A 15,369-nucleotide genomic window follows, 5' to 3' on the forward strand; every position below is an offset into this window, starting at 1 on the left:
GATCGCAGTCCTGTTTGGTAAAAAAAAACAAAAAAAAAAAAACAGTGTAATCAAAAACAAAATTCATACTTTTGTGATGTAAAATATCACAACCAAATAGTTGTTTTGGTTCCTCTTTAAAAAGGAGTTAAGGACGGAAGGAAAAAAAAAAAAACAGGTTCAAGTGTTACTAAAACTATTAAATCAATTTTTGTAACTTTTGCAATGCAAAATTTAAAGGGAAAAATACCTGCTGTATATAGATCAATTTTCAAAACAATTTGTTCTTCTAGGTTTTATATTATGGTATATATTACAAAACCACAATGAAAAGAAAATTCATTGTGGACCCACAACACCCAAAAAAGATTAGACTTACAATTTGTTCTTTCTGAAATGAGAAGATGTGTCCAAAGTTTTGACTGGGAGTGTAAAAAAGTATAATTAAATCATGAAGTCATGAATCCATCAAGACATAACGGATGGCCTTTACACAACAATGTTACATAAATGTGCTTAGCATTAACAGGAAAGAGTTTAGCGATTGTTTCGGTTGTATTTACATGCTCCTTCCTATAGTAAGCTTCATTCTTGCTCCTTGATCAGCTGAAATTCAAATATGCGATCTAACTACATCAGAGTTCATTTCAACCAAGCCGAGAACTACGTCTTTATGCAAACCAGATTTAGGGTTGGGGTTTCATACTTCTTGTTTCAAATCTCAGTCCTCCTAATGCGTGCATCTTACTTGGTCAAGATAACCAAGGACCCACATACCTCAATACTGCCTAATAACTAGCACCTCAGTCTACAACTAAAACAATCTGACACTGAAACTCCAATTTACCTTTGTTGCGTCGTTAGGAGAGGAACTGGCTGCATTCTCATCCACAGCCTGAGATGGCACCATGTTGGATTTCTAAGGAAGAAGCGTGAATAATGAATGGCAGTCTTTGGGTCTAGCCAAGATGAATACAGTCCTCCTAATGTCTGGACCTGTCCAGTTGAGTAATACACAGGACCCGTGTGTGTGTATGCACAATTGCCAGAGTAACTCTCATTGATCTGAATTCATTTCTAAACTCAGTCCTCCTAATGTCTGGACCTGTCCAGTTGAGTAATACACAGGACCCGTGTGTGTGGGCGCACTTGTAGGTAGAACTCAGTTGTTTATACTTCCTGTTTCAAATCTCAGTCCTCCTAATGCGTGCATCTTACTTGGTCAAGATAACCAAGGACCCACATACCTCAATACTGCCTAATAACTAGCACCTCAGTCTACAACTAAAACAATCTGACACTGAAACTCCAATTTACCTTTGTTGCGTCGTTAGGAGAGGAACTGGCTGCAATCTCATCCACAGCCTGAGATGCCACCATGTTGGATTTCTAAGGAAGAAGCATGAATAATGAATGGCAGTCTTTGGGTCTAGCCAAGATGAATACAGTCCTCCTAATGTCTGGACCTGTCCAGTTGAGTATTACACAGGACCCGTGTGTGTATGCATACTTTTCAGTATAGCCTTTATTCATTTAATACTATTTATACTTATACTGTACTATTTACATTATACCTTGCTTCTCCATGGCCAGTTGGAATCACCATAGTTATAGGTGATTTCTTCTCCTGGACCAATATCTTTGATTGCAAACAAACAGAGATGGGGCCTTCCATCCACTCTGGTAACTGTCATTTTACTGTTTGGATTCACATTATCGTCATTTACAAGTCTGCCAAGTGAGCCGTCCTCTCTGGTAGCATCAACACTAAAACAAAAAGTATACAATAACAATTACACTCTGTAAAGAAAGTCATTAAGTATATTAGGTTGTAGAACGTCTGAATAACATTTTAATATTCAATTCAAAATATTATTTGAATATTATAATTTGTAAACCTCATGTATTTTATCCTTTATCAAAGCAGTTACATACCATAACTGTTTTCCATTGAACTTGAAATCAAATATGAAAACCTTGAGTGCATCATGGTAAAGTTTCATTCGGTTTTCTTGTTCCTCTTTAGTTATGATTTGTCCTCTGTACTCAAAAAGAAAATCTCCCTTTTGAAATGACCGACAGCTGAACACACCGCGACCTAAAGACACACATCAAAAACAAATTGGGCAATAAACTATAAACCATTTAATTAAAATCCTTCTTGTTTTTAAATGTTTTTTATTTGATTATATTGTATTATTTATTTTGGAACATGTAACATGTTCATAATTCCTTGGGGAAAGACAAGGAAAAAATAGAAATATTATTATTATTATTATTATTATTATAATAATAATAATAATAATAATAATAATAATAATAATAATAATAATAATAATAATAAAACAAGTATAATTATATTCGTGATTATTAATTTTCTCATGCATGGTATGCTACAAAAAAACTACAAAAAACATAAAAATTTCTATTTTGAGAAGCTGACTGCATTCTTTGGAATCAACTCACCTTTAAATGAATCAATATACCTCACATCAAATCCTGCCTTGTCTTCACCTAAGGAGCAGTAATACCTAGCATCTTGTATGGGATTTATTTTAGCTCTCCGTGGCCTTGTTGCCGCCATCCCCTGCAAAGATCAGGTATTAATGACTTTAGAAATAACACATTATACTACAAAATGTATGTAGACATAGAAATAAACAGATCGAAAAATCTATTTATGTTGGGGAGAGCTCCCCTAAAGGTTCCAAATATCTGTGTTTCCCAACAGTTCCTCCTATCTTGTATCACTGTGTGTCAGAGGCTGCATGCCCTACCTGTGGAAGTTCTGTTTCGTATATTTTATTTGGTCTAAGGTTACTGCAAATCTTAATGAGTTAATTTTCATATCCACATTTCCTTAACCTTTTATATTTCTTAAAGTTATAAATTAAAATAATGATTTAGTATGGTTGAACAATAAGCATATTTGTCCTACAGTTTTTGTTTCATTTGTAAAATATTTTCTGAAAACAGATCTCACTAGTTTTAAAACCACAAGTTTTGTGATGCTAAAACCAAAATTAATCAAACCAACAGCAACAGAATGTCAAACTTTTGCTACTAGCATGCTGGCTAGCTAAACTGTCAAAAATTAGATGCTTTGGTGTATCCGAACGTAATATAATAACCTATATTACTTTGCTTTATTGGATGAATATATTTATATAAACATCATGTGTAAGGGAATTTGTATGGTTCTCACCTGATCTTCCACGAAAGCAGTAAGATAAAAGCTGTCTCATTAAATCCTCATGTCGTGCACCTGAACTCTTTAGTGTCCTCTTCTTCTTCTTCTGCTCTTTAAATGTTCATGGTGGTTGGCAACCAGCGTAGATGTACATTAGCGCCCCCATAGTGCTGAGGAGTGGATATCATTGGCCAAGAACAGTGGATTAACACTGGGATTCTTGCAAATAGAATGCTATGATGTAATAGAGTTAAATTGCTCTAGTGCATTCTGACATAACTCACTTGGAATATGTAGACTTAATAATACTGTATAAAATGTAATTTTTCCAAAAGACTGATATTTATGCTTCTAAATTTTTAAAGAATGAAACAAAAGTAGTAAATGGGGATGATGAGTTTTAGTAACAACTTCAAAGTTATTTGGCTAAAAGAGTTTTAAAATTCAAATAATTAACTTGGACCAAAAAGGCATATTATTGCTACAATGAGATTGGTGAATAAAAATAGATTAGACCACAGATATTTAAGTATTGCAGCAATACAATTAATTTTCATGACCTTAAGTGTTTTTGTGATGCTTTCTTTTTCTTTTTAAATAGTAAAAACTCATGACATAATTAGGACAAAGTTTATAATGAAATAGAAAAATCTTTATTATTGTGGCTGGTCTGGGATGCTGCTGCAGGTGAGATGGACTCACCTGCATTGTATCTACAATCTGTTACAGCAACCGTATAATTATTGTAATTGTTGGACAGCGCGAGGGAACGACCGGCTCAGGTGAGCCACAGGCTGGTGCGCTAGCGGGATGGGGGTGCCGCTGGAAGCGTGGGCGGTCCCTGGAACCACCTCGTCACCAGCGCCGCTAGATCTACAGGCGAACGCCCAGGTAGTCACTTCCCCGTGGCTGGGCTGGGGCGCTGATGCTCCAGGCCTATTCCCTCGCTTGCTCATGGAGAGGGGGGGGGGGGGGGGAGGTGGCTCCTCGGTCTTAGTCGGGGGAAGAGGGTATGTGGCGGGGCGTGTTCTGCGATGCCGCTGCATGTGAGATGGACCCACCTGCACGGCATCTATAATCACACCACGCTGGCTTAAAACTTGTGCTCTGCTTGTGGTGTTGTTTGTGGTGATGTGTACGGCAGACACAAACATACCTTCCCACCCTCATACACACAACCACAAACACTCGGCCCTCACCCAACGTGGACACAGACATAAATGGACACTGTACACACAATCACACTCCCCAAACATTCTCTACATCCCAGGTCCAGGTATTCTTGCCCCGGAGGGGGAACTCATACCCAGACCCAGATGTTGCCCTCCTCCCTGAGGTGGAAATCAAGCAGACCGTCCCCGGCTCCGCAGTGGCAGGGGGCCGCTGCAACCCAGGCCTCGATCAGATGGCCAATTCCACCTTCAGGCCCCCCCGCCCTGATGGCTGGCAGAGAGTGGGGCTCTGTGAAGACCCCATGCCTCCCTCCGCTCGCTCATATGTAGTGTTGCTGCGTGCTGTTCTAAAGTGCATTTAAAACACGGGAGGAGATGTCATCTGTTCTTTTGATATTCATCAGAACCCTGGCTGCAGCATTTTGGATCAGCTGAAGACTTTTAGTTGCATTATGTGGACTTCCTGATAGTTAAGAGTTATAGTAATGCAGCCTTGAAGTAACAAAGGCATCAACTAGTTTTTCAGCATCACTCCTGGATGGGATGTTTCTAATTTTAGCAATATTACGGAGGTGGAAGGAGGAGACCCTAGAAACCTCTTTCATGTCAGATCTAAATGACATGTCTTTGTCAAAAAATAACACAGAGGTTCTTTGCTTTATTACTGGAGGCTAATTTAATGCCATCCAGATGAAGGGACTGACCAAGTAATTTGTTTTTCTGAGCTTCTGGTCCAAAGACAACTTCTGTCTTGTCGGAATTCAAAAGGAGGAAGTTTGAAGACATCCAGGTTTTTATGTCTTCCAAGCATGCCTGTAATCTTTATAACTGATTAGGTTCATCAGGATTTAGGTGTGCATAGCTATGGAAATTTATCCCATGCTGTCTAATGATTCTACCAATAGGGAATATATATATATATATATATATATATATATATATATATATATATATATATATATATATATATATATATATATATATATATATATATATATATATATATATATATATATATATATATATATATATATATATATATATATATATATATATATATATATAGTAAAAAGGATCAGTCCAAGTACAGAACCCTGTGGTGTACGCCACAAGTAACCATAGAGGTTGAAGAGGATTTATCATTTACGTAAACAAACCTTGAGTCTGTTGGACAAGTAAGATTTAAACCAGCCTAGTGCTGTTCCTTTGATCCCTGCAACATTTTCAAACCTTTCTATGAGAATATTGTGATTGAATGTGTCAAAAACAGCACTGAGGTCCAGTAGAACCAGAATGGTCACCAGTCCATTATCTGAGGCCATGAGAATATCATTAGTAACTTTCACCAGAGCTGTTTCAGTGCTATGATGAGCTCTAAAGCCAGATTGAAACTCTTCAAACAGGTCGTTATTGTTTAAGTGCTAACACACCTGATTGGCAACTATTACCTCAAGAATTTTAGATATGAAGGGAAGATTAGATATAGGTCTATAGTTCATTAAGTTGTCTTGATTAAAAGAGGGTTTCTTAAATAGAGGTTTAATTACAGCAACCTTAAAATCCTATGGTACGTATCCATTTTCTAAAATTAAATTCATTATATCCAAAACTGGAGAACAATTAAAGGAAATACCGCTTTAAATAGTTTGGTTCGGGATTAGGTCTAACATGCAGGTATGTATGTAGACCATGTCTACATACCTAAATGTCATAGTTCAGCTGTGTGCAGGCAGGAACGAGGAAAAGGACCCAAAATGCAGACTCTCGGAAGACTGGAGTGAAACTCAAAAACGGCAGCTTTATTGCTGGTTGGAAAATAAGAGACAATACAAAACTAATCCACGGGGAGACACACAGCACAGGATTAGTGCCGTTTACGACGCGACAGGGAGCACAGAAAATACAGGGCTAAAATACACAGGGCATAACGAGGGGAATGAGAGGCAGGAGGTGAACACTGGTGGGAGACATCAGGGCTAACGAGACCAAGGAAGCAAAACTGAAAACACTGACATGAGACAAAGGCTGTATCCCAATTCAGGGTCTGCAGCCTTAAAGTACGCAGCCTCAACGATCCTCAAAGGCTGCGTACTCAAAGACCGCTAAGGCCGGAAGTAAGAGGCTTGTGAAATGGGACGGTCTAGCCTCCATCGCGCTGCCCAGGTTGCCTAGCAACCATAACACCAATCGCTGGAAACGTTTCATACAGTTTTGTTTGACAGAAATGAAAGAGAACAACTTTTGTTTGTGTGTTTGTTTCTACACGAGCTTTGTGTGATTTAATAAGTATCTGAGGCTGAGACCACAGGACTGTAAAACATGATTGTTGGCCTTCATATTTGTACTGCAGTCATTTAAGATTAGCTAGTAAATAACAATTAGCTAATGTTGTTCATGAGACTAAAGTCAGTGTAAATATGATATGGCCAATATTATAGTTATTATATTAATCATCATAAGCCATTACAGCAGTGAGTTTGAACTCTCAAATCAAATCACTTCTACAGCACATGTGAGTGAAATTCATGTGAGTGAACTCTGTGTCAAATACTGATTTTCAGTAAAGATTCAAGTTGCAGTTATATGTCCTATGACCTTAAACCTTCACTCAAAGACAAGTATCTTTGACAGTGTATATACAGATGTATCATATATAAGAGACAAATATTGTCCGTTTGATATGTTGGCATTACTAAATTTGGCTCAATGCTTACATATATGTGTAAAAAGAAAATGTACGAGCTGTGATAACTGTTTCTGATAAACAAAGAGTAGACTGATATATTAAATATTCCTTTATTGGGTGAGAAAATCAGACCATGTCATAACTGCTTTAGGTCATACAGAATAGATATCAGAGCCTTAAACAGGCTGACTTCTGCTAAATGGGTCAAACTGGACAGAAAGTAAACAAACACATAACATCCTTATAGAATATGATGTAACACTATAGATCAACTTACCTCAGAATATATAAAGCATATAAACAATTACAGCAATATGATGCAACAAACACAGCAGTGCTACTAATCCAAAATACTCAAAGCTTCATAGAAGTGAAACAAACATTTATTTTTAGCTCCATTTTGCTGCTGATACATACTTTAGGTTTCTGAATATTAAACTTGTTCCTGCCTTTCGTAGTGTGTAACTTGAAGGCCCTGAGTACTTTCTCCCACACTGAAAACACTGGAATGATAACATTATTTGAACATTACCTAATAAGACTGATTCAGGACAGACAATTAGTTATTTTAAACTTTTCTAGCAGTCCTTCATAAACAGGGAACAGTCTGTCTATTCTCTCCATCTGTCAGCTGCTGCTGGCTCTTCCTCCTCCTCTTCCTCACACACTGCTGAGTTTGTCCTGGTGGATCATCAGGGCTGCAAAGCCTCACAGATGGTGTGCAGCAGTGGATCCCTCAGTCTGTCGTCACTCTGGACACTTGCAGTTGTCACACATGGAAATCAAATGTGTGATAAGCTGCAGGATTCAAACACAAGTGTAACTTATAAATACATGTTCATACTTTTATTCCACAATCAGAGAGAAAGAAACAGAGAGAGTGCAGGACAGACAGACAGGTGACAGTCTCAGGTGTATACACTGCTACAAAACAGCACAAGAGAAGGAGGATTTAGTGTTTGTGTTATTACGAGTGCTAAACAAGAAGAGTTCCCAGATGGTGCAGTGGACACATGTGTGACTCCGGTGATTAAAGCATCTTTCTTTCAGCTTAACGAGTGAACCGTCAGCTCGTTCAAACACACGTTAAAGTCCGTTTGGCTCGACACCACCGAGCAGAGGCAGCAATATAACATAGCTAACATTAACAGTGCAGTGAATCCTGCTTGTGCCGTGATATTCAGGACTGCAAACCGAGCAGCATCACTGACTTTCAGCTTGTTGTGTTTGTGGATATATGACTGACTTTAATTTTCCATACAATCATCACATTCTCTGTAAGATTAAGGTCAACTATTGTATTATTATATTTTAAAGGCTTTAAAACCAAGTAAACGCTAAAAGTACAAACATCGCTAATGTCATAACTTTGCCGACATGTGGCCAACAGTAATGTTTTAATGTTCCTCATTATTAAACATTTGCACATAAATAAGTGACATAATATTCAGTACTTACGTTTAACAGTTTACTCTTCGGCCGCTCCGCTTCTGCCGTCTGCAGCAAAATTGTCCACAGTGACTGCCGCGCTATGAATTGTGGGATATGTTGGGCCACGAAGTCTACATCACCACAGCCTTAAAATTCAGGGAAATGAAGGACGCATTTCAGGGCCGCATTTCGAGCAGCCTTTGAATTGGGACAGCCTTCGGCGCGCCGCTGTGACGTAATCGGCCTTAAAATGCAGCCTTTAAGGCTGCAGACCCTGAATTGGGATACAGCCAAAGACCTTGAAAGTAAAGCAGGAAACACAAAATCACAGAGACAGACTCAGAGACATGGCTTCACACAGGGATTTGACAGAGAACACAGACAGGGGAGAGCAACAGGGGCTGTATCCCAATTCAGGGTCTGCAGCCTTAAAGGCCGCATTTTAAGTTTCAATTCAAAGGCTGCTCGAAATGTGGCCCACAAATGCGTCCTTCATTTCCCTGAATTTGAAGGATGTGGCTGTGTAGACTTCATGGCCCAACATATCCCAGAATGCATAGCGCGGCGTTGGGTGTGGATAATTTTGCCGAAAAAAAAACAGCGGAAGCGGGGCGGCCAAAGAGTAAACTTGGAAAAGTAAGTACTGAATATTAATTCACTTATTTATGTACAAATGTTTAATAACGAAGAACATTAAAACATTACTGTTGGCCACATGTTGGCAAAGTTATGTGACATTAGTGATGTTTGTACTTTCAGCGTTTACTTTGTTTTAAAGCCTTTAAAATATACGCCGTTCAATAGTCGACCTTAATCTTACAGAGAATGTGATGTTTTTATGGATAATTAAAGTCAGTCATATATCCACAAACACAACAAGCTGAAAGTCAGTGATGCTGCTCGGTTTGCAGTCCTGAATATCACGGCACAAGGAGGATTCACTGCACTGTTAATGTTAGCTATGTTATATTGCTGCCTCTGTTCGGTGGTGTCGAGCCAAACGGACTTTAACGTGTGTTTGAACGTTTGTTTCACTCGTTAAGCTGAAAGAAAGAAGCTTTAATCACAGGAGTCACACATGTGTCCACTGTACCATCTGGGAACTCTTCTTGTTTAGCACTCGGAATAACACAAACACTAAATCCTCCTTCTCTTTTGCTGTTTTGTAGCAGTGTGTACACCTGAGACTGTCACCTGTCTGTCTGTCCTGCACTCTCTCTCTTTTTCTTTCTCTCTGATTGTGGAATAAAAGTATGAACATGTATTTATAAGTTACACTTGTGTTTGAATCCTGCAGCTTATCACACATTTGATTTCCATGTGTGACAACTGCAAGTGTCCAGAGTGACGACAGACTGAGGGATCCACTGCTGCACACCATCTGTGAGGCTTTGCACCCCTGATGATCCACCAGGACAAACTCAGCAGTGTGTGAGGAAGAGGAGGAGGAAGAGCCAGCAGCAGCTGACAGATGGAGAGAATAGACAGACTGTTCCCTCTGTGTGAAGGACGCTAGAAAAGGTTAAAAGAACTCATTGTCTGTCCTGAATCAGTCTGATTAGGTCATGTTCAAATAATGTTGTCATTCCAGTGTTTTTAGTGTGGGAGAAAGTACTCAGGGCCTTCAAGGGAAACACTATGAAAGGCAGGAACAAGTTTAATATTCACAAACCTAAAGTATGTATCAGCAGCAGAATGGACCTCAAAATAAATGTCCATGTTTGTTTCAGTTCTAGGAAGCTTTGAGTATTTTGCATTAGTAGTACTGCTGTGTTTGTTGGATCATATTGCTGTAATTATTTCTATGCTTTATATATTCTGAGGTAAGTTGATCTATAGTGTTCCATCATATTCTATAAATATGTTATGTGTTTGTATACTTTGTGCCCAGTTTGACCCATTTAGCAGAAGTCAGCCTGTTTAAGGCTCTGATATCTATTCTGTAGGACTTAAAGCAGTTATGACATGACATGGTCTGATTTCCTCACTCAATAAAGGAATATTTAATATATCAGTCTACTCTTCATTCTATCACAAACGGTTATCACAGCTCGTACATTTTATTTTTACACATATATGTCAGCATTGAGCCAAATTTAGTAATACCAACATATTAAAAGAACAACATTTGTCTCTTATATATAATACATCGATATACACTGTCAAAGATACTTGTCTTTGAGTGAAGATTTAAGGTGATGGGAAATATAAATAACTGCAACTTGAATCTTTACTGAAGCTCAGTATTTGACACAGAGTTCAAGTTCACTGCTGTAATAACAAGTAATGATTAATATAATAATAACTTTAATATTGGCCATATTATATTTTCATTGCCATTGCCACTTTAGTTTCATGAACAACATTAGTTAATTGTTAATTACTAACTAATTTTAAAATGACTGTTCAGTACAGAAATGAAGCCCAACAATCATGTTTTACAGTCCCGTGGTCTCAGCCTCAGATACTTATCACATCAAAGCTCATAGAAAAACAAACACATGAACAAAAACAAATGAATTTTCTCCTTTATTTCTGTCAAACAATACTGTATGAAACTGTTAGCAGAGCTGCTCTGGGCCACGTCATGGCATAATATTTTTGAGGGAGAATAAAAAGTCAACACACACATCTTATTTCTGACGGAGGACTCTGCCACTACACTTCTCCAGTCCATTCACAAAGTCGTTGCATGGTGAGACATGGATAGGAAGTGGGCGGAGCCTTTTACCGTCATTTTATTGTGACGCAAAGTACAAACACCTGTGGACACACAATCCAACAGAAACGTTTCCAGCGGTGAGTATCATGGTTGCTCTCACTTCCGACCTTAGCGGTCTTTGAGTACGCGGCCCTTGTGGACTGCTAAGGCTGCGTATTTTAAGGCTGCAGACCCTGAATTGGGATACAGCCACAGAGACAGAACACCAAACCATGATAACCGAAACATGGGAAAATAATAATCAAAACTGTACACTAAGAAAGCAGAACAACAAAGCATGGAGCAGCAAAAAACCAAAACACAGACGGCAATAAATACAAAACACACAGTGAAGGGAAAGGGTGAACACAAGACCCAGGGAACACAGATAAACGTGAAGGCAAGAGGACCTAAAACAGTGAATAAAAAAATAACCACAAACTCAAAATGCTGGGTCGAGAGACCCAGGACCATGACACCTAAATGCATTGAATTGCCACTATGTGATTGCCCAATTAGTGAGTAGTTAACGAGCAGTTCGAGGTGTACCCAATAAAGGTCACTCTTTTTTACATTTGTTTTAGAATTGCAATATCCTCTTTACACAGGGCCAGGAAAGCATTTCCCCTTGAAAAATAAGATAATAGAAAACAACCTATATTTGTATTCACTCAGGTTCTCTTCATCTAATCTGATAACGGATAAATGAGAGAACAAACCAAAAAATAAATAACTTATCAGTCAAATACTTTTTCATACCACTTTGTAAGTACGTAACTGTATTTACTTAGTATAACTGTGAATAATTACACAAAACCTTAGTGTTTCATATAAAAGCAAAGCTTCATATGTCTTCTTTCCAACAAGGTAAAGCAGGCTTTTATTACAATTAAGTTCAACATACAGTGGTTCATTTGGTGTGGTCATTTTGGAACATTTACCAGTTATCTAACCCACATGTGAATTGGAAGGACTGTGTAAGAATTGGCGGGACAACTACACACAAGCCTCATTATTATTCACACATGTGTGAATATTCATGAGGTCCTGCTATTACACACGCTACCACCAGGGACACTCTTGGTGATACACAGATTTAACACAAAATCAAGTTTATATGTATTAAACCGACATCTTGATTTTTTTGTTTTTTTTAGGGTTAGTGGACCAATAGAAACCACTCTACGTTGTTAGATTTCAGTCAAAATTAGCAGGACACCGCCTCTGTCCTGTTAATTCAAAATGTCCTTCTAGTGTGGTGTGTATTCAGACGAAATGTCCAGCTAATACATGTTTACACACATACATACATACATACATACATACATACATACATACATACATACGGGTCTATGTGGTATGGCGGGACTATACTACGTCAATCCGCCCGGTGGTGGTTTAAGTGGACTACCCTTTTGAAAGGACTTAGAGCCAAGGGAGCGAGGTTAAAGTGTTCGAAAAAATCTGAAAAAAATTTGGGTCACTTCAGACCTCATACACTCCCTATAGAAGTCTAGATACACTGATACACACCAACCAGACTCTATTGTGTTTTCTGGAGACATTGTCCACTTGACAACAATGTGTTTTATGAGGTCCAAAAAAAACAATATTGGGTCTTTAAAGGGACAATGATGTAATATGTAAATAGCTCATCATTACCATGAATACACATCTGACAGGACACAGGATTACTGGAACATCATTTTATTAGTGTTCTTGGATCTGAACATTAATTTTAACCATAAATAAAAAAAGAAATCTATGGACAAAAATGCCCACGCTTCCCACAGAAATATAAAAATATAGAAAACAGAAAAATTAAAAACATTTAAAATGAATTTTAATAGTTTAAAGGTAAATATTAAGGGGAGAAAATATGCATTTATAATTTTTTATTTTAAATATAACCCGTCAAAAAAAACCCTAAATAAATTAAATGTAAAAATTATGAAATACAAACTACTTCTGTATTTAACAAGAACTTTTTTTTCTTTAAACAGAACATCAGTGTTAACAACAATTGGCAATCTGACCAAGATGTAAAACCACAGCTCTCTAAACAGTTATTTTAGTTCATTTTTTTCTGCCTTTTTGCAGTTAATCCTCTGTTTCTTACAAAATCTCTTATGTTTTGAACTGTTCTTCCTGCCAACACCGGATCTTCTACCAATTTGCAATGACTGCATTCATTTTTGGTGGCTAGTTTCCCTTCGTTTATGTGGTCTTTAAAATGCCTCATCACTGCAGCAACCTCAGCCTTGGACCACATGTTTTTGGGAGCTCTTCGGGAATTGTGGGATTGAGCAGCATTTTTCTCTGGAAGATATATAAAGTAGTAGTAGTTAAAACAAACAAAAAACCAAACAAAAAAAACATTTGGTGGTTAAAAGAATGGATGCTACCCTGTACTAACTTCTGAAATGTGTTGCTACCATCAATATCAAAACGAGCTAAAATTCTCTTTGAAAATTTATCAAATTTCTAAAATGAGACATTTAGTGTTCCGCTGTGAATAAAAGACTGAATAAAAAGTTGAATAAAAGTCTCTTGATGCATGCTCAATCATCCAGGTAAGTAAATCCCAAAACGTTGATTCTGTTAATCTGGACGTAGCGTTTTCAGTGGGAGAAACATTTTGTCACTCATCCAAGTGACTTTTTGCCACCACTCTGCAGTTTGCCATATGTTGCAAAGTGATGAAACAATAATAAGCTTAGAGAACCAACTGCACCCCTTACCTTCAGAGGGAGCAGCAGTCTCACTTGCTGCAGGCATTGTGAGTGGTCCTTCATCTGCTGATTACACAATTTGATTAAGTTTTAATATTTGTAACAAACATTTTATCCACAGAAACCAAGCTAGTGGTAACTTACCACAATCTACAGTGTCTTGGAGCTGCGCTGTGTTTGTGGAATCAGCTACTGCATGTACAGGCTCACTGGTGCCACACGCCAACATTGTGAGTGCTGTGTCATCATCATCTGATTCACTCTCACTGTCCTTTGTTTCAGCATCACTTAATGCAATTTCATCTGAGAAATTGTGGGAAAACCCCCCCAAAAAACCAAACACAAACCCCCCAAAAACCTCACATTAACAACGAGATATGACAAAATACAGAACAAATACTGGAAATTATAGTACATAGTTTTACTATTTAAGGCCACCACTCTGCAGTTTGCCAAATGTTGCAAAGTGATGAAACAATAGACTTCAAGAACCTTAAATCATGGACATTTAACAGAATGGTCTGTGCTTTTAGGTTTTAATTCTGTTGATAAAGCATAATATTCAACTACTGCCCTAATATTTGCTCCTTTCAATACAAACCTTCTATTTTGATCTCATCCAGTGATTTCCCCTGGATCTGGGAAAGTTGTCCTTTTTCCAGTGTTAAAAGCAGTTTGGAAATCTTGGCCAGCTGTGTTGTGGGAACTGGTAATCTGTAGAATTCGCGGTGAACGCGGATATCATGACCCAGGAAATCTGCAACCTGATCAAGTTCGTTGTTTTTCAAATTAAGGACTTGTGAGAGTGTGGCAACATGTTTTCTGAGCTGTGTCGATCTTAGATACTCAGGCTGCTTTGCTCCACACTGGTGTGCATGAACACGCAAGGAGTCCATTCCTCTGTAATGACTCATTGATCGGGGTCTTGCAAAGAGGTAGATATTAGTGGCACAAATACCACAGTCAGGCCTCCTACTAACCAGTAGTGACAGAGCATCCAGCATGCTTGGTGTTAGCAGAACTACTAACCAGTAGTGACAGAGCATCCAGCATGCTTGGTGTTAGCAGAACTGGAACATTTCTGTCCCTTTTTCCCATTATTTCTATTCTACAGAAATAGTTACAGAGTCTCTGTTCCATTTCTGAGAGCCCCATGGCAACATCTGTGTGGAGTGCTGTTTTGTCTCTTTCAAGAAAACTTTTGAGGCGCATCTTTGAAACCTCTCCAGAACGTCTTCGGTTGAACACAATGATTTGTGAGAGTGTAACTTGTGCAAGTTGGGCATAATTCTGAGCTGTGGCTTCGTTCTCCAAGCTGCAAAAGGCACTTTCTGCAGATTTTTGAAGGTAGTGATGGAGAATCCGAACATCTTCTGTAAAGGGCAATGTTGATGGCTTGTTAAACTTTGCCTCACTCAATGTGTTCAAGGCACGGTGAGACACCATCTCAGACCATTTGGAGACATACAACTTCTTGA

At 38.2% G+C, this 15,369-nt stretch overlaps 1 protein-coding gene and 1 long non-coding RNA gene across 2 annotated transcripts; both read right to left on the reverse strand.

Moving 5' to 3' along the window:
- Nucleotides 1-35: 35 nt before the first annotated feature.
- On the reverse strand, nucleotides 36-4,105 carry LOC309716323 (N-lysine methyltransferase KMT5A-like). The gene is made up of 7 exons (XM_082550079.1): nucleotides 3,185-4,105; nucleotides 2,446-2,566; nucleotides 1,915-2,077; nucleotides 1,554-1,746; nucleotides 1,297-1,368; nucleotides 827-898; nucleotides 36-401 (listed from the first exon to the last, which is right to left on the reverse strand). Exons 2-7 carry the CDS (start codon nucleotides 2,561-2,563, stop codon nucleotides 276-278), a joined length of 744 nt encoding a protein of 247 aa, XP_082406205.1. The 5' UTR covers nucleotides 2,564-2,566; nucleotides 3,185-4,105; the 3' UTR covers nucleotides 36-275.
- Nucleotides 4,106-12,528: 8,423 nt separating this feature from the next.
- LOC309715669 lies at nucleotides 12,529-14,908 on the reverse strand. Its single transcript, XR_014279265.1, has 4 exons — nucleotides 14,493-14,908; nucleotides 14,036-14,194; nucleotides 13,901-13,957; nucleotides 12,529-13,478 (listed from the first exon to the last, which is right to left on the reverse strand). It is a non-coding gene; the product is annotated as an uncharacterized lncRNA (long non-coding RNA).
- Between the last annotated feature and the right edge of the window lie 461 nt (nucleotides 14,909-15,369).

Source organism: Aulonocara stuartgranti (assembly GCF_965226115.1).
Source record: "Aulonocara stuartgranti genome assembly, chromosome: 10".
Lineage (NCBI taxonomy): Eukaryota > Metazoa > Chordata > Actinopteri > Cichliformes > Cichlidae > Aulonocara > Aulonocara stuartgranti.

Coding starts and splice junctions, on each gene's coding strand:
- LOC309716323 (XM_082550079.1), bottom strand. CDS start 2,563: ATGGCGGCAACAAGGCCACGGAGAGCTAAAATAAATCCCATACAAGAT. Junction 899..1,296: donor CTCCTAACGACGCAACAAAG/GTAAATTGGAGT, acceptor CTTCTTCCTTAG/AAATCCAACATGGTGCCATC. Junction 402..826: donor CTCCTAACGACGCAACAAAG/GTAAATTGGAGT, acceptor TTACACTCCCAG/TCAAAACTTTGGACACATCT.